This window comes from Salvelinus namaycush, chromosome 19 (assembly GCF_016432855.1).
Source record: "Salvelinus namaycush isolate Seneca chromosome 19, SaNama_1.0, whole genome shotgun sequence".
Lineage (NCBI taxonomy): Eukaryota > Metazoa > Chordata > Actinopteri > Salmoniformes > Salmonidae > Salvelinus > Salvelinus namaycush.
Genome location: NC_052325.1, coordinates 12761380 through 12780789, shown reverse-complemented (window position 1 = coordinate 12780789; position 19410 = coordinate 12761380). Strand labels below are relative to the sequence as shown.

The 19410-nt window shown below is 45.4% G+C and overlaps 2 protein-coding genes across 2 annotated transcripts; one reads left to right on the top strand and one right to left on the bottom strand.

Annotated features, from left to right (window-relative positions):
* Nucleotides 1-5951: 5951 nt before the first annotated feature.
* Nucleotides 5952-10778, bottom strand: LOC120063693 (immunoglobulin superfamily member 3-like). Its single transcript, XM_039013987.1, has 6 exons — nt 10709-10778; nt 9531-9959; nt 8982-9410; nt 8312-8722; nt 6598-6927; nt 5952-6007 (listed from the first exon to the last, which is right to left on the bottom strand). Exons 1-6 carry the CDS (start codon nt 10776-10778, stop codon nt 5952-5954), a joined length of 1725 nt encoding a protein of 574 aa, XP_038869915.1.
* A 1207-nt stretch (nt 10779-11985) lies between these two features.
* Nucleotides 11986-18017, top strand: klhl6 (kelch-like family member 6). The gene is made up of 8 exons (XM_039014033.1): nt 11986-12422; nt 12528-12693; nt 13531-13782; nt 13905-14102; nt 14217-14454; nt 16815-17017; nt 17175-17388; nt 17514-18017. The coding sequence occupies exons 1-8, from the start codon at nt 12154-12156 to the stop codon at nt 17810-17812; spliced, it is 1839 nt and encodes a 612-aa protein (XP_038869961.1). The 5' UTR covers nt 11986-12153; the 3' UTR covers nt 17813-18017.
* Nucleotides 18018-19410: the final 1393 nt, after the last annotated feature.

Genomic DNA, 19410 nt, shown 5'->3' with positions numbered 1-19410 from the left:
CATCCTGACTGGTTGCATCACTGCCTGGTATGGCAACTGCTCGGCTTACGACCGCAAGGCACAGAGGGTAGTGCGTACGGCCCAGTACATCACTGGGGCCAGGCTTCCTGCCATCCAGGACCTCTATACCAGGCAGTGTCAGAGGAAGGCCCTAAAAATTGCCAAAGACTCCAGCAACCCTTGTCATAGACTGTTCTCTCTGCTACCGCACGGCAAGTGGTACCAGAGCGCCAAGTCTAGGTCGAAAAGGCTTCTCAACAGCTTCTACCCCCAAGCCATAAGTCTCCTGAACAGCTAATCAAATAGCTACCCAGACTATCTGTATTGCCCCCCCTTTTACGCTGCTACTATTCTCTGTTTGTTATCTATGCATAGTCACTTTAACTCTACACGTACATATTACCTCAATTACCTCGAATAACCGGTACCCCCTGTATATAGCCTCGCTATTGTTATTTTACTGCTGCTCTTTAATTATTTGTTACTTTAGTTTCTTATTTAAAAAAAACAAAAAAATTTACCAAACATATTTTTCTTAAAACTGCATTGTTGTAAGGGCTTGTAAGTAAACATTTCACTATAAGGTCTACATATCAGGGCACAAGGCGAGACCCAGATGCAGACACAGAAGGCAGATGGTTGGAGTCTTAGATGTTTATTGATCCAAATGGGGTAGGCAAGAGAATGGTTGTGGACAGGCAAAAGGTCAAAACCAGATCAGAGTTCAGGAGGTACAGAGTGGCAGGCAGTCTGGATGTCAAGGCAGGCAGAATGGTCAGGCAGGCAGGTACAGAGTCCAGAAACAGGCAAGGGTCAAAACCGGGAGGACTAGGACTAATAGAAAAGGCAGGTGCACGGGAAAAACACACTGGTTGACTTAGACATTCAAGATGAACTGGCACAAAGAGACAGGAAACAAGGGGATAAATACACTGGCTCAGAGAGACAGGAAACACAGGGATAAATACACTGGGGAAAACAAGCGACACCTGGAGGGGGTGGAGACAATCACAAGAACTGGTGAAACAAATCAGGGTGTGACATTACACCTGTTGTATTTGGCGCATGTGACAAATACAATTTGATTTGATTTGTTTTGGACTTGCGTAAACCCCCCTCCATGATGTAGGCTACTGTACATGTGTCCATGCTCATCATGAAACAAAAGATGAGAACCTACCGGCAAACCTCCTATTTAGAAGTTATTTTCCTGTAACATTGTTTGTTTTTCGTTTAAATTTATTAAAACAAAGCTTCACAGTCCTGGATTTATAGCGAGAACGTCGAGGGCGCGGATGCAATGCAACTTCTAGAGAAGTGTGAATGCGATCTGTGAGATGGTTCCATTATGTACGTATATAACACATTCTATTTGAGAGCAGTATAAGTGTGAGTAGACATTCTCCCTTTATCTTTATATTGGTTCTTTGTTCAGCAACTGTGAAAAGTTTGGATGTGTGTAAAACCCTCCATAGTCTGCGTTGTTTTAATATGATATGCCCACGGGAAGCAATTATGGTGCATGTACGTGTATTTAGACATAGCTTATTTAATTAAAACAAGTTGTTTCGTTTTGGTTAGAATTCGATTAGAATTATTCGCTCTCTTTTTAGGTAATTTAATCAAGCTATTGACAACATTTGACATGTGCATGCTCAGCCATGATGCAAATAGATAAATTATATCAAACTCAAACGTAATTTTCTTTCCAGTGATGAAGACATGGATGTCTCATGGAATGGTAGGGTATCCAAAATGAGTCAACTTAGAGCACCTTTATCTCCTGAATGTTTTGGCATTTAGGTCCAAAAAGTCACTTTCTGACCACTTCAGCCCTGGGCAAACACGTATGGAACGTTTTGTTTAAATCTCCTCCTCTCCTCGCACATGGCATGCGTCAATGACGTCAGACATTGGTATGCATGTGCTTTGAAATGTGTACGTCCCATGTCTGTGAAACCTCAGAATGCTTAGCTTACATGTTTCTCGTGTGTTTTTAATGTAATAAATGCAACATTTCTGTTATGTCTAAATGTAGCTCACTCATATAAGTCAGACATTAGTGTTGAGTATGTGAGTGTGATTGTGTGAGTTTTACTTTGTAGTAAAACATTCCCATCAAAACCACAACCATCATTATCATTTTTCCCAGCATGCTCTACTGCAGATAGATTTTTGGGGGATTGTTTTTAATATCTTGGTTTTGCATGTACCCTGATTGATTGATTCATATTATGCTGCACAAAGATAAATAACATACGTTTTTCAAAACTAATCCAATCAGTTAGTTCAATTTACTGAAATGGTTGTTCCAGTCTAAATGGTTTAGGTTGTCCTCTTTATCAATATTCCTAACCCTCATTCTGAATGCAGGTTGTGGGTGAATACAAATTCAAACTCTTGGATGTCCTAACTGTGGTTGGATTCCAATAAGAATGAATTTTTTCCCATAAGAACACATCACTTTGCAAGTCATTATAATGTGACTTCAAGGCTTGATGTGGCCTGTAAACCAGGAGGATCCTAACACCAATGTGTTAGAGTAAAATTTGGCAATCAAAGTAAGGCCTTATAATACATGTAATGTATTGTCATACACTGTTCCATTTTTATGATAACATTTGCCTACAGTAATAACTCAATTGGTGAAGCCAAAAGGGCTGACAACAAATTCAACAATGATGTCTCTGTCACTAACAAATACAGTCATGGGTGGTAACTCTACAATTGACTCAAAAAGGAAAGGTACTCCGGGAAAAATGCAAATAAGGCTTTACACTAAGCAGTGGGTTAATTTAACTCTGAAAAGTGTGGACCCGTAATGTCAATTATATTTCTGTTATTTAGTGAAATTTCCTATTTATGTAAAGTTATTTGATGTATGAATATGAATTTATTCCACTTTTGGTTATTCAAACGGAGTCACATAGTAAATTTGAATCATTATCATGTGCTCCCTTTTTACACTGCATTTCAGGGTACTGTGAACACAACTGTGTTGTCACAACTGAGACGGAGAGAGGTAACGACGTTCACAGTCACACCCACACCATGGGTGTGCATGCTCAATCACAATAACCCCATGCTGAGGGTGATAGAAGAGGAGTTCAACCAAATTGTTTTTTATGACAAATAACAGTGAGCTACGAATACGTTTATTCTAACTATATTTATTACAAACCAGATAAAACACCATCAACTTTACAAATAGTACATTTCTGACAGCAATGGTATATGAATTACTTTTGGTCTGAAATGTTTGTGATATCATAAACACTTTCTCAGATTTCTTTTAGAAGTGCTTCAAAAGTTTATTTAGCATTCCCAACTCAAACAAGTTAAGAAATAAAACCGATCCATTCTTGAGGCAAAATGTTGATGAGTACAGTACATGGCGGAATACCTTTCAACAATTCATAAATATAATATTTGTGAACAACTCGTTCATACAAAGTTAATGATCAGATTTATGATCAAAGGTTTCAGCGCATCTGCTAGTCAGCGAGTCTGGAGCTTTGAGTCATCAGAGAACACTAACTCAATATTTTACAGGAGAAGTAAAACTACATTAAAAAAACTGCATCCAAAAGTCTATTTTTGTCACATCTGCTCCTGCAACACCCTCTACTGCTCATCATGTGTTCCTTGAACTGCCGCCTCTCCCCCAGTTCCCTCTCCCTCTCCCTCTCCCTCTCCCTCTCCCTCTCCCTCTCCCTCTGTGTGTGTGTGTGTGTGTGTGTGTGTGTGTGTGTGTGTGTGTGTGTGTGTGTGTGTGTGTGTGTGTGTGTGTGTGTGTGTGTGTGTGTGTGTGTGTGTGTGTGTGTGTGTGTGTGTGATTGTGTGGGTGGAGACAGGTGTGCTGGAGTCAGAGCAGACCCCCTCCAACTGCAACCTGTTCCATAATCAAGACCTCAACAAATACTCAGTCCTGCCACTTCCACACGGCCAGATCGTAATCTCTGACTCTGGTCCCTGGCTCCAGTGCCACGTCTCGTCATCCTGCTACTCTGTCCTGGATTCCCCACTCTACTACTCCCTTGGATGCCCTCCGGACCCGCTTACCCTGTCTCAACCCCTCTCGCTCCAGCCTCCGCACCTGGTTTCCTGCAACCCACCTGAGCTTCCCCTGGCCTGCACTCCATCTTCCCCATGTTTAAATAAATACCTTGGTTACTTCATCCCAGTCCCCGCGTCTGAGTCTGCTCTTGGGTTCCCCTGTTCCACTCCGCGTAAAAATGTCCATTACCCCCTAAAACCAGCTCTGGATGGTTCACATCAAAATCAAATGTTGTTTCTGCCTTGTTCTTCTTGAATCTATCAAAACTCATTAAGTTCTCTCAAATGAGTGCCAATGTACACTTCAAGTTCTAATTCTGCGTAAAGGAAGTAAATGTAAATCCTTTTGTGTTAACAAGTAAAAAGGTGCTTGTAATTAAAAATCAATCACATAAAAATGAAAAAAAGCTCTAATGCTGCTCAGCTCTCCCTTATCTCCTTTCCTATTCTCTCACTTATCCCCCCTTCACCATCTTATCATCCCTCCCCATCTCACATCCTCTCCTTTCCTCCCCTCATTTCTTCTCCTCTCTTATGTACTCCTCCTATTTCCTTAGCTCTTCTCATCCTCTCTCTATCTCCCTCCTCACCTCTCTTCTGTTCTCATTCTTCCGGGCATGGCTTCAGTGGGTTTTCCTCCGCCCACAGAGATTTGGCTTGTTTCTTGTTTCCAGCTGAACCCCGCCCCTTCAGCTTGATTGACAGCATCATGATGACAATTGCCAGGATACAGACAAGAGGGATGAAGATGAGTATAACTAATCCAGTGGGGAATCCTGGTTCAGACAGCAACTCAGACTCAAGTTCTGGAGAGGGAGAGAACAGAGGAAGGTAAGATAAAAACCAACACATTGTGATTCAGTTGTATTTGTATAGTCCGACATCATGGACTCATAAATTATAACATCATACCTATTGGTTGTCGTACAGTGAGGTTGGTTCTGCATGATTGGTCGGAGGCGCTACATTCCCAGTTGCCATCATGACTGTACTTGTACTGGTCCACATGGCACTGGTAAACTCCACTGTCATCCTGACGAGCTCCCTGTAGACCCAGCAGAAAGGTACCATGAGTGTTCCTGGAGAAGATCAGCCTCCCCTTCTGGTCCTGGAGCCCTTGGTTGTCATCTGGGTATTTCAGGGTGCCATTATGGCCTAGAATCACCAGGGGAACCCTGTGAGAGGAGGAGGAGCCACGCCTCATGTAGAACCAGGTGAGTGCGTAGAGAGAGGCAGGGTCACCTGAAGTCAAAGTGCAGGTCAGCTCCACCCGCTTCCCCTCTCTGGCCTCCATGTCCAGATCTGTCTTGTTAACACTGAGGTCACTCACTAGGAGAGAGAGACACAGAGACAGAAAGAGAGAGACTCAAGTCAGAGAAACTGCAAATTAGCACAACAAGATACTCTATAGATCTGATATACATTGCATGTTCTTCTACCGATGCAGTGTTTTGTTGCCTTGTCATCAGGATAATTCACCCGTCTCTTGTAGGCAGAGTTCCATAGCTGCAGAAGAGGACAGGAGCTTGTACCATACGCCGTGAGGATCCTGTAGCCACTCCTCCACCACACAGTATTACCTCCCCCTGTCCCAGCTACGGGCTTGTCGAATGGTCAGTTCGAAGCTCCACCTCTCACGTCTTCTCATACTGATTCGCTGTTCTGTGCCTAATACCGCCCCTAGTGTTATCACTGCATCGTGGTGGATGTGATGCACCTCCCCCTTGCCGGTGGTCACCCTCAACTGGTAGTTACTCTGGTTGCCGCGCCACATGATGTCACCAGTGTGCAACAGTGTCAGGATGTTGTCCGGGGCCGACCCCCTCTCGCGCTGCAGGCTCCACGTCACAGTGACCGGGAGGGAGGGCCCTCGAACCCGACACACCAGCTCCACCTCAACCCTCTGTCACCTCAATACCGCGGCTCTTCAGGTCCACCCTCATCAGAGACTCTGCATGCCGAGGACAATGATGAGATATCACTGATGACAACTGTCATTTTTTTTAGGGCCAACTCTACTAGTGGCTGTGAGGGCAAGGAGATTCAATCGAATCCATCTGACATGTGAGACATCAGTGGTCAGCCATAAAGTTATTGATTTCTACATAGATAATGTGGGAGCTGAAAGCTTACCTCATGCTACATGTCTCAGTTAATATTTACCAACACTGTCTCCAATAACTTGAAGAATAAATCTGTGTCGAGTTAAATTAAATATTCATGGAAATGAATGAGGCAAACAAATGTTTAGTTTTCACTTTCCTGTTATGTTTGACCACCAGGGTGGTCTCTCTCTCTCTCTCTCTCTCTCTCTCTCTCTCTCTCTCTCTCTCTCTCTCTCTCTCTCTCTCTCTCTCTCTCTCTCTCTCTCTCTCTCTCTCTCTCTCTCTCTCTCTCTCTCTCTCTCTCTCTCTCTCTCTCTCTCTCTCTCTCTCTCTCTCTCTCTCTCTCTCTCTCTCTCTCTCTCTCTCTCTCTCTCTCTCTCTCTCTCTCTCTCCACGATGCAGTCTTGTGATTGGCTGCTGGTTTTCTTGGCATTACCATTGGTTTCCGTGGTCCACTTGGAGACAGTGCACTGATAGGCTCCTGCGTCAGAGGGCTTAACCTCACTCATCTCTAGGGTGAATGTGTCTGCTGTGGGACGCAGGGTACGAACGTTTCGCTGCCCCAACTCTGCCCCCGGTTCCATCACACCCACCCGGCTTAGGCTGGTGACATAACTGAAGGAGCCCGTTGTCGTGGAGGCTGATCTGTATTTCCAGGTGACCGAGAGCTGACCCTTGACCCCGCTCACTCTACAGGCGAGTTGTAGCTCGTCCCCTTCGTCAACGCTCACCTTTTGGTTCTCCATGGCAACAGCCAAACCGCTCTCTGAGAACGGAAAAAAGAAGGTGCTGAGTGTGTAATAACAGAGGTCAGAGTCAGGTCAAAGCACAAACTAAAGTTATTGAGGATATTGAGGTTCTGTTGTTGTTTGATGAAACAGCCATTTGGGAAGCTGATGAAACACCTACCGCATTACATTGGGTGCATTTATAGTGTATCGGTTTTGTCAAGTCGCCTTTCAAGGTCAAAATGTGTTGCATTATGGGGATAAAACTTCTACCACCTGTGCCTACATGTCGACTGCATGAACTTCACAAAAACCATGTGATCAGTTGACTACAAGTTTCTGCAGCTGCTCTTAACCAACTGCATCCTGTACACAGCCCTGTACCTGTACACAGCCCATCTGTAAACAGCACACCCAACTACCTCATCCCCATATTGTTATTTTTTGTTGCACATCCTCATCTGCACATCTATCACTCCAGTGTTAATGCTAAATTGTAATTATTTCACCTCTATGGCCTATTTATTGCCTTACCTCCCTAATCTTACTACATTTGCACACACTGTACATATATTTTTCTATTGTGTTATTGACTGTACGTTTGTTTATTCCATGTGTAACTCTGTGTTGTTTGTGTCGCACTGCTTTGCTTTATCTTGGCCAGGTCGCAGTTGTAAATGAGAACTTGTTCTTAACTGGCCTACCTGGTTAAATAAAGGTTGTAAACCTGTTTTTTGTTGTGTTTTTCTTTCACCTTTATTTAACCAGGTAGGCCAGTTGAGCACAAGTTCTCATTTACAACTGCGACCTGGCCAAGTTAAAGCAAAGCAGTGCGACACAAACAATACACATGGGATAGAGTTACACATGGGATAAACAAACGTACAGTCAATATAAATAAAGGTGACATAAATTAAAATAAATTAAAACCCTGCAGCCATCGCCAGCACTGTGGGAGGCTCTATTGTCAACCAATTATTAGAGTGTTTTTGCTGGACCCACACAAACGTTACCAAAGACGTGACTGAAACTGGAACTAACTTTGCAGCAATTTCATGTATACAGTGGATATATACAAATGAATGGATATTTAACATCTGTACAGTACAGTTTGTCAGTGTGTGATATGGAGGCTCTAAACTGGTTATTTCGACATTGTAGAGAAAAACCTTTATAAACACAGACAGCTACGTATGTTCACACTGCCATATTGATCTGAGCCTTGCTGTTGAAAACCACTACAGTGGATGGATCTCCCCTGTCGACGTCTGTCTGTACTCATCTTCAATAGCTTTACAACTCGAACACACCCTCTAACTCTGACTCAGGGCCTGATGACTCATCTGTAGTTCTGATTTGGATTGGCTTCTTACTAGATTACTCACCTGTAGCTTTGATTCTGCTCAGTGTCAGGTCACTCACCTATAGCTCTGATGGTGATAGGCTCGGTGGTTGACTCCTGGCTGGGTCCCTGTGTGAAGACCCCGTTCCTATCCCTCTCCTGTGACCAGGCCCTGCAGTGGTACACTCCCTGGTCCAGGGTTCTGACGGGCCACAGGGTGAGCAGGTGTGTCTTCTCCCCCGTCCACACAGCTCTCAGCTCGCCCCCGCTCTCTCTCCCCCCGTACTCCGGCCCCACAGACAGGACGCCAGTTGGCCCAATCTGGGCCAGTTCCTGGTTGTCTTTGACCCAGGCCACAGAGAGAAAACGCCCTGCAAGGCCCTGGGCATCCACAATGCACTGCACAGCCAGCTCCTCCCCCTCCTGGAGCTGTGCTTTGAGCACGGTCATACGTACCACCATAGAGCCAGAACCCTGGTCGGGAGCCTTCTCTGACAGAGAGAGACAGAATATCACTCACAACTACTTCTCAGACAGAAAGGAAACTCATCACTCATAATCACCTCTGAGACACAGGAAACCCTAAAACAGAATTTAGTTACAGGAAATCAGACAAAAGCAGGACTGGGCATACATGTATAAGTCCTCTTAACCCATAATTCCTCTTAGCCAAGCACAAACACAAAAACATTGCATGGATGTGTAAACATAATCGGGTCCAAGGCTAAGGCTGGGAAGCAAAAAACACACTGAGGTGTTTCTCTATGGCTTTGACCTCCAACGTGGTTGCCTGTGCGTCTTTATGGGAGATTGGGTACCAGCTCCGGTCTGGGTCTTGGATCCACTCCTGGGCATGGCAGTAGATCCTCCCTGCATCGGACAGCTCAATCCTGGCCATCTTCAGCCTGTATGTGGCCTCTTCCAGCTTGTCCAGACCAATGAGCCCTGCCTGGTACCGTCCCTCAAACCCCTGACCCAGACTCACTGTCAAATCACGGTCCAGAGAGATGATGGGGCGGGGCGAGGCCTCCCCGTCTCCATTGAGATACCAGGTGACGGACAGGTGGGTGTGCTGGAAGGTGTTGCTGGAAGCGAGGCCTTTCAGGGTTAGGGCATCACCCTCTGATAGGCTGAAGGAGGCGGGGCCAGTGGAAGAGGTGGTCAGGGTGTCCTCGAGCACTATGGAAACAGGATTTGAGGGATGGATATCAACACTACAGTAGGCAGGGGTTAATGTGATTGTCAGATTAAGTTCAAGTAACCAGAGTTAGTTAATAAGTAATGGTTTGTGAATTATACAGATATGGCAGACACAGAAGGTATTGCCATTTAGGCAGTAAAAAATAACGTTACCCTTCAATGTGGCTTTAGCATTGTACGTCCCGTTATATTCTAACTCTGAGTTTGGGGTGTGGCACTCATACTCGTCCTTGTCTCCCTCCTCCAGACTCTTCACGTGGAAGAGGACCGAGGTCACTGACAGGCGCTCCAGAGTGATGCCACCGCCCCTGACGCGGACGCCGTACACTGCCATGGCATAGTTGTTGTCGTCTGTGCTGATGATCTGGATTTCACGGGTGGGTCTGTTTGGCTTGTAGATGGAGAATCTGAAGTCCTGCCGGGCTGCCGGGTTAGAGAAACCACTCACGCTGCAGGACATGAAGAAAGGGTAGCCAATCACACGATACAGAGGGCCAGACTGCACCTCCACAAGCACCTTAGCCCCGCCTAGATGGAGAACATAAGAAAAAAGAGGAAGATTATATTCTCAGACAAGTATTTCTGGCTTCAAATGTTTTTATGGGTTCAGTCTGCACTGTCCTCCTCTTGTCAATAAACTAAGAAAACTGCATTCATATCGCCAAAGTTATGTCTCAACTGTAATAGTTTGAGAACAGACACAGCTCCAGCTCATAGACTAAAACCTGCTGTAGAGGAGGTTTGAATGTGCTGCAAATCAAAATGTGTAATAACTGCTGCAACATTGCAATCTGACAGAAATCATCTTCCAGCGTCAGGGTTTGTGTTCAATGAATTGTTTTCATAGCGCCTGTTTGATGAAAGCAGAAACATCATGTGACTCATTCCCAGTAGACGTTGTCTGTTATGCTAAGGCTATTTCATAACATTTCATCAGCAGACCAACCATGTAGAAAGCAGGTTTAAGAAACACTGATTTAGAACTGTGGCCATTTCAACAGTCCACCCCATCATCTGACAAAAGGACACTAAAATGCAACTCAACACTTTGCACTTTGCTAATAGTAAAAGAGAACTGACAATCTGCACAACCTTTTGTTTCTTTAATATGCAGATACTTTTTTCACCCAGCAAATTGATACAGGGGACTGTATAAAATGTTACATATTACATTTCTATGTGCTTTAATGTGCATAATGTTCTTCTTTATTTTGCAAACTAAAAGGTACCCCTGGGTAGGAGTGGAGGGGTGTGTGTAGACCTGATGGTACTCTTACCCCATTGGATGAGTCCACTCAAGAACAACAGGAGACTGGTCCTCCACAGGTACTGCTTGACGCAACCCATCCTGCCCCAAATTGACCAACACGCCAGGCCAAACTACACACCAAGCACACGGCTGTATCAACTACACACCAGTAGAAGAACCTCCGCCTTACCTAATCTGTCTGTCAGTCTGTCTGTGTGTCTGTAATATGTGGGTTCTTATAATATTGCTTTGTCTACTTCCTAAAGACAGACTGAGAGGAAGCGAAATATGTGGTTAGAGGGACGACTGAAACGAACAGAGCACGCAGGCACTATGGGGACAGATACAATGGAAACACATGCATATTAAACGGGCATACTACTAAGTAAGTGTGTGTGTGTGTGTGTGTGTGTGTGTGTGTGTGTGTGTGTGTGTGTGTGTGTGTGTGTGTGTGTGTGTGTGTGTGTGTGTGTGTGTGTGTGTGTGTGTGTGTGTGTGAGTGCGTGTGCGTGTGCGTGTGCGTGTGCGCGTGCGTGTGCGCGTGTGCGTGTGCGTGTGTGTATGCGCCTGTGTTCTATATGCCATCTGCCTCTGAGTCTTATCACAAAGGCTCAGAATAACATTACAGAGAGAAGATGCCTATATCAATCCATTCATTGTAAACCAATCTCAGTATTATTATTACACCTGTGTCTCAGCATGAAATGATCCAAAACTGTTATCACATCAACATTGATCTGACAATGCCATCTAGTGGAAAAAGGGAAAACACATTGTGAGAAAAGGGTATGATGATACAACATACTACTATGCTACTATAGTTTAGTGAGCTTGGGCTGCATGGCTCAGTAGTGCAACTGTGTGGACTTGAACTATTACTGCAGCTGCTACTATTCAGACTGCCTCAATGCTGAATGAGACAATAACTTACTTGTTCACAAGGATCATGAAATGGAAGATAGGCCCTGCACAGATTATTACATCTATAATGAAACAGTAAAACCACAGGGGGATTATGGCAAATATACCACGGCCAAGAGTACAACGCAAAGCAGAGTACGTGCATGTGTGTGTGCGTGTATGTGTGTGCGTTTGTGTGTGCTAGGTAGAGTACGAGAGTTTAGAGTTGTCCAACTGCCAGTTCTAGGGATTGACATTTGAGGAAGGGATCTAGAACAGGAACGATGTTTCATCATGTACCACATAACATCCACCAATCACAAAGCACCAGCACCAGGAACGGGAAGTATTACAGAGGACCTGACAGGAAGAGATGATAAACACACTCACACACACATACGCCCACACACTGTTAAGTTCTGTGCTGTGGTGAATGTGCGTTCAAGGGCTGGTGTGTATTGTCTCCATTCTCTGGGAAAAGTATGCAAAGTTGTGTGTTGAGTGTGTCCCGCAGTATGTGTGTGTCTGCAGGAGTTTGTGTTGTGTGTTGTTAATGGGGCTCTCATTGTGAGGATGAGTGACTCGTTGGAGAGGACCACCGACACCCCTCTGCCTGGGCCCTCAGAGAAAACCCCCAGAGAGGGCTCTGACCCTGGGAAAGAGGGTGAAGGGGGTGATGGAAGTGGGATGCGTTGGGAAGATGGAGGCCTGTCTGTGGAGCTTCAGAAGGGGATGGAGACGCTTCGTGTGAGTGGAGAGCTGACCGACGTGACTCTGCGAGTTCAGGAACAGGACTTCCCCTGCCACAGAGCTGTGCTCGCCGCCGCCAGCCACTACTATAGGTACATACACACACACTCTCTTCCATAGCTGTAGAATGACCTCAGATGTTTATTTCACAACTTTGTCAAGTTATAATGCTTAGAGAACATTATGTGTGTGTCCAGGGCGATGTTCTGCAGTGGTCTGAGAGAGAGTCATGAGAAGCAGGTGGAGATTAAAGGGGTGGACAGTGAGACCATGAAGACTCTACTGGACTACACCTATACCAGCCGAGCCACCATCACACACACCAACGTCCAGAGAACACTGGAGGCCGCCAGCCTGTTCCAGGTGAGTCTACTAATGCTACCGTAACGCTGTGTAAACTCTATATAAATGCTGTATAAACACTATTAAAAACTGGGTGGTTCGAGCCCTGAATGCTGATTGGCTGACTGCCACTCCACATTGCGTCTAACTAAGAACAGCCCTTAGCTGTGGTATATTGGCCATATACCACACCCCCTCTGGCCTTATTGCTTAACTTAAACACCAGAGAAATGCAGTAGAAACAGAGAATCTTTCAGCCTTTTTCCTTCATCTTTGTCATTTTATCTCTCCTCCTCGTGTCTCTCCTCTGTTTCTGTCAACTCATAACACAACCTTAGGGACTTTTAAATAGGTGAGTGTTGAATATGGAAATCCCGGTCTTCCTCCTTATGGAAATAGTGCATACAGTCACAAACTTCATCATATTTCCTACTTATTTGTCATCAGACAGAAGATGACTCTGAATCAGGTGACAGTTGAGACAGGGAAGTGAAAGTCATTCTTGTTGTTTACTCTCAGGATCTGTTTTCCACTCAGGCCTGAATTAGGCTCACAGCTGGATGATAGGGTGTGTGGGTGTATGTGTGTGTGTGTGTGTGTGTGTGTGTGTGTGTGTGTGTGTGTGTGTGTGTGTGTGTGTGTGTGTGTGTGTGTGTGTGTGTGTGCGTGTGTGCGTGTGCGTGTGTGTGTGTGTATGCAGGACTGTATGCATGAGAGGGTCGATTGAAGTCAGATAAAAGTGAATTAGATTAAGTTAGATTAAACATATTATCTGTCATCTTGATTTCATCTCTTGCCTCTCTGTCTGTCTCCCCTCTCTGTCTGCCTCCCCTCTCTGTCTCCATCTTCTCTCTCCAGTTTCCTCGTGTAGTGGAGGCCTGTGCAGGGTTCCTGGCTGACTCTCTCCAGCCAGAGAGCTGTGTAGGTGTGCTGCGTCTGGCTGAGGCCCACTCATTGCCTGCGCTGAGAGACAGGGTCCAGGACTACCTGGTTTCAGAGTTCTCCAGAGTGGTTCAGCATGAGGAGTACCTGGAGCTGCCAGCAGGGGCGCTGCAGAATGCTCTGAAGAGAGACGACCTGGGAGTGACACGGGAGGAAAGTGTGTTTGAGGTGTAGTATACATTTCATTACCTTAAAAAAGCCATCACTTTCTTGCCTTTCACAAGATTTTTCATTTACTTTATGAGGAATGCAAAAATCCATCCATCCATCCAATATTTACTCTACTATAGGCTCTGATGCGCTGGGTGCGAGCGAAGGAGGAGGAGCGATGCCTCCTACTAGCTGGTCTTCTGTCATATGTGCGGCTGCCACTGCTGGAGCCGGCTTACTTCCTGGAAACGGTGGAGGCCGACCAGCTGATTCGCCGCTGTGACGAGGCCTTCACCCTGCTGCAGGAGGCTCGCACCTACCACCTGTCAGGCAACGAGGTGTGTGTGTGATCATACTGGTATCCTGTTTGTGTTTATAAATGTTAGTTTTGGGTTGGTGTGTATTTGATTTTTGACGCGTCTCTGTCCGTGTGTGTCTGAGTGTGTGTGTAGGTGGTCACGGAGCGTACCAAGCCCCGTTTACAGCACTACCTATCTGAGGTGTTCATGATCATCGGTGGCTGCACCAAAGAGGAGCGCTTCGTTGCCACGGTGACCTGCCTTGACCCTCTGCGCCGCAGCCGGCTGGAAGTCGCCAAGCTGCCAATCACAGAGATGGAGGAGGAGTCCCACAACAGGAAGTGGGTGGAGTTTGCTTGTGTCACCTTCCGGAATGAGGTGTTCATATCCGGTGAGTGATGCAGCTAGTTTTGTTAAATTCACATCTGAGCATTTGTCCCTGAGAGCATCTTTACTAAGATGGAGCGGCGATATTGTTTGAGGCCAGTGTGTGGAATGTTTGCACAATCAGCTGTGGTTTACTGTGTGAGAGTGAAGTATTTATTGGCTTTCTGTTCATGGGAGGGGTTAGTACCATAGAGAATGATAGAGGACTCTTCTTTGTATCTGTCCCATTATGACATCTTTGACCGCATAGGAAGCGCCATTGAGGCCATCTCCATTTTGAAGTCGTCAATTTTCTTCTTCTACTACTTCTATGAGTTGGTAAACAAACTGTAAGGGTGCATACTGCCACCAGGAGTGTGTTGTTTGAACAGGATTAAAGCCAAGTTTGGCGATTTACTGACACCAGCAGTTATGGAATGTTCGCTCACAAGTATAATTCATTGGCTGATCCCTCCTGACGACCTGAATGGAATTATGTGATTATTCCTTAACCCATAGTAAGTCCCACCCAGTTGATTATTTCAAAATGGTGAAGTCCTCAATGGTGCTGCCCATGCTTAAACTGGTTTTTGGGATCTAGAGTCCTCTATCATTCTCTATGGTTAGCACTCATTGGCTATGTTTCATTCCAAAAAGTTGACTCCCCCAATCTTGCATCCTATCTTCCCTCACTTTCTCCTCAATGTGGAACTGAGGTACAGGGGTAAATGTAAGCAAACCAAATCAAATGTATTTATATAGCCCTTCGTACATCAGCTGATATCTCAAAGTGCTGTACAGAAACCCAGCCTAAAACCCCAAACAGCAAGCAATGCAGGTGTAGAAGTACGGTGGCTAGGAAAAACTCCCTAGAAAGGCCAAAACCTAGGAAGAAACCTAGAGGGGAACCAGGCTATGAGGGGTGGCCAGTCCTCTTCTGGCTGTGCCGGGTGGAGATTATAACAGAACATGGCCAAGATGTTCAAATGTTCATAAATGTTCAGCATGGTCAAATAATAATAATCACAGTAGTTGTCGAGGGTGCAGCACCTCAGGAGTAAATGTCAGTTGGCTTTTCATAGCCGATCATTAAGAGTATCTCTACCGCTCCTGCGGTCTCTAGAGAGTTGAAAACAGCAGGTCTGGGACAGGTAGCACGTCCGGTGAACAGGTCAGGGTTCCATAGCCGCAGGCAGAACAGTTGAAACTGGAGCAGCAGCACGGCCAGGTGGACTGGGGACAGCAAGGAGTCATCATGTCAGGTCGTCCTGACGCATGGTCCTCCGAGAGAGAGAGAGAAAGAGAGAAAGAGAGAATTAGAGAGAGCATACTTAAATTCACACAGGACACCGGATAAGACAGGACAAGTACTCCAGAGCAATAGCTCCACTTAGTTTCTGATTCGTTACTTATTATACCCATCCAGTCCTATCAGATCTATGAAGGAGACAGAGCAAGCACAAAGCGGGGTGCTAACTTTTTGGAATAAATCCAGAACAGCTGTGGTATTCCTCATTCACACACCATTGGGATTGTACACAGCCCCATAACCAGAGACAATGTATGAATCATTTTAGAATACCAAGGTGCCTTCTTTCCTAAGGCAAGTGCCGCTCTATTTTGTTCCCTCTACTAAGTGAAATGTCACAGACACCTAGGTTGTACTATAAGTCCTAACATTAGGGCCGTGCACAAACCTTCCACGCGGCAGGTGCTTAAACTGAAAAATAGGCATATGTGTGGATATTTTAGTATATAGTGGTTAGCTAGAGTCTAGACTACCTGTGTTGCTGGTGCCGACTGAGGAAGGGATGGAGTTGGGTCGGAGCGAGGGTGGTTGATGCAGCCCCTCCTCTCTGTCTTTCTGCCTCTCTCTGCTGCGTGTATCAACCAAACAGACCGAATATTGATGATGATGTAAATCAAGTGTTATCAAGTGTTAATCAAATGTTATGCTGCTGTGGCAGTACTGTTGATATTTAAACTATAGCTAGCTACACACACTCGACCGGTGATCGAATCTCAAGCCATGCATGTTTGTATACCGGGCATGCACAGTCTTAGTACAGGGCAGACTGGGAAAAATGTGCAACCTCTGTACTGGCCAGACCAACAGGCTCAACCAACGGACGAGGTAGGGGTGGGGGTTGGCAAACTTGACGGCGTCACGACGACTTGTGGGAAATGGGTTTAGAACAACAATGACAAAACATTTATCCCACTTCCCAAAAGAGGACTTGGCGACTGAGATGGCAAAGATTCATGTGCCTGCCTAACGTGACTTTTCCCTGCCAAATTTCCCTCCCTTACTCCAACAAACAATGGTTGTTCTTATAGGTCAACTGTTGTTTCTTTTTCACTCTCACTATCATCTTGTTGCTGCAGGAGGAAAAGAGACACAGCACGAGGCGTGGAAGTACAACGGTGCCCTGGACAGGTGGATCCCCATTGAGCCCCTGGTGACTGGGCGCTGGAGACACAAGATGGCGGTTCACGGGGGGAAGGTGTATGCCCTGGGGGGGTTCGATGGGACTCAGAGACTCACCAGCGTGGAAGCCTACGACACATTTCACAACCGCTGGACACAGGTTCGTCTGTCCGTCTGTCTGTATGTATTATATGGTGTGATCACTCCAGTCATTCTGCATTGGAGCTACTGTCTGATGAGACATGTTGTTACACAAGATATCTGACAAATAGAGTTTCATAAGACACATACATAAACTGCTCCGATTCATGTTCCAGGCCCCGCCCCTCCTGTTGGGTGTCAGCTCATTCGCTGCAGCAAGCTTCAATAAGTGGATCTTTGCGATCGGGGGAGGGCCCAACGGGAAGCTGGCCACTGATAGGCTGCAGTGCTGGGAGCCAGGGACTGAGAGCTGGGGCCTGCGGTCGCCCATGCCCATCGAGGCCAAATGTACTAACGCTGTCACCTTCAGGGAATGCATCTATGTAGTTGGTCAGTGGATTAAACCTGTTCTACTCTCAGTTCACCTGTGCAATCATATTGAGTGTGTTTGTGTGTGTGTCCATTTGTGTGTCAGTGTGTGTGTATGTGTTGTAACAATCCTCCCCTCTCCCCAGGCGGTGCCATGCATGCTCTGTACTGCTACTCCCCCCAGTCAGACAGCTGGTCTATGGTGACCCGGCTGGGCGAGAGGGCAAGCTGCGCCATCGCAGCCTGTAACAACAAACTATTCATCACTGGTGGTCGTGACGACAAGAACCAGGTCATCTCCACGGTGATGTGCTGGGACCCAGTCACAACCACAATGACAGAGGAATGTGTGTTACCGCTTGGTGTCTCTCACCACGGAAGCGTCACACTCCACAAGTCCTACACGCACATACACAGGATAGCACCTGCGACCGTGTCGGTGTGACAGAGAGCTGGGACTATGTGTGTGAGAATGAATGTGTGGAGAAAAACAAAGGTGGATGAGGAGCATGGACTGTGTGTGGGTGTCGGCTTTTTTACTTATTGTAAGTTGTCTGTAAAATAACTAAATGTAATGCTGAGTTTAGTCTCATAACATTTTTTGAAAGTGTAATGTCACATTCAAACCGGTACCACTAAATAAATCTAAAAATGACATTTGCATGAGTTGACTTTCTATCCGTATTGTGGGAGTGTTCTGTCAGAACACAGAGGCATCTATTCATGTGCTGAATTCACACCCAACCCACGGTTTTCACACCCACATTACCCAGTTATACCCTCTCTGTCTTTCACAGCAGATGTACAGTTTGTGGTTATTATGGTTTCATAACTACCTTGAATCTACGTACTCTTTCTCTTCTCTCACTAACACTTCTCTTTTCCTACTAGCACGGACTTTGCTGATATTACTTAATTGAGGAGAAATGTGACCGTGATATGTGGTTTTCTCACCTAGCTATCATAACATGTATTTACCTCATGTAACATTAGACTTGAATTTTCATGCCAATTTTCATGCCCGGGTTACCTGGGAGAAAAGTAATTATTCTCGGGATGAAACATTTGTAAAATCCAAGGAAAATATTCAACCCTAATATGAACCATGAGGGGCAGGCATGTGACACTGGACTAGCACAGACACCACAGTCTTTAAGGTGTCTATAGCTAGGTTTCCATCCAATTGGCAACAGGTTTTTATGCAAATATTCTCAAATCTGCATATAAACAAAATATGAACATTTCAGGGTTTCCTTGATGAACATTTGGCGCCGGACAATGTGACAAGGAAGATTTTAATTTACCAGACATTTGAGAAATTTACTGGACATCCGTATGCATTCAGATCCGACTTGGCGCAGGCAGCACCATCTATAAATTAGGGCTATTGGCCAAATGAGCCACATTTAGAACCTAAATGTCATTCAAAACAGCCTATAAGAAATTACAAAAACACTGTGTCTTGTGTTTAGATGTGTAGCATATGCAAAACTTTACAGACTATTTTTGTTATTGTTTTTTATAATACTTTCCTAAAAAAATGATTGTCTACCTCAGGTTCCGCTGTTGAGATTTGAGCACTAAATGCTTCAGGGCATTGCATGAATATACTGCAGACCTATAGACTTAGGTGTCCACTGTATGATATTAATATAAAAGATATAGCCTATATAAAGGAAGAGAAGCTTAGGCCTATCCCCAGAGCAATAGAGAGATAGGAAGAGAAGTTTAGGCCTATCCCCAGAGCGATAGAGAGATAGGAAGAGAAGCGTAGGCCTATCCCCAGAGCGATAGAGAGATAGGAAGAGAAGTTTAGGCCTATCCCCAGAGCGATAGAGAGATAGGAAGAGAAGCTTAGGCCTATCCCCAGAGCGATAGAGTGATAGGAAGAGAAGTTTAGGCCTATCCCCAGAGCGATAGAGAGATAGAGATATGCCAGAGACATGCTAGACACCAACATGCATTCTTTATATCAGATGGCTACTGCATCTGCTATACAAATATAGACTTACAGAAGGAGGCTAATTCATACATTTTCGCTCA

Excerpts from the sequence above, each read along its gene's own strand:
- LOC120063693 (XM_039013987.1), bottom strand. The coding sequence starts at position 10,778 with ATGGGTTGCGTCAAGCAGTACCTGTGGAGGACCAGTCTCCTGTTGTTC. Across the intron at positions 6,928-8,311 it reads TATCACCATCAGAGCTATAG|AGAGCGGTTTGGCTGTTGCC; the intron begins GTGAGTGACCTG and ends TTCCGTTCTCAG. Across the intron at positions 6,008-6,597 it reads GTGGACCACGGAAACCAATG|AGTCTCTGATGAGGGTGGAC; the intron begins GTAATGCCAAGA and ends CTCGGCATGCAG.
- klhl6 (XM_039014033.1), top strand. The coding sequence starts at position 12,154 with ATGAGTGACTCGTTGGAGAGGACCACCGACACCCCTCTGCCTGGGCCC. Across the intron at positions 12,423-12,527 it reads GCCGCCAGCCACTACTATAG|GGCGATGTTCTGCAGTGGTC; the intron begins GTACATACACAC and ends GTGTGTGTCCAG. Across the intron at positions 13,783-13,904 it reads GGGAGGAAAGTGTGTTTGAG|GCTCTGATGCGCTGGGTGCG; the intron begins GTGTAGTATACA and ends ACTCTACTATAG.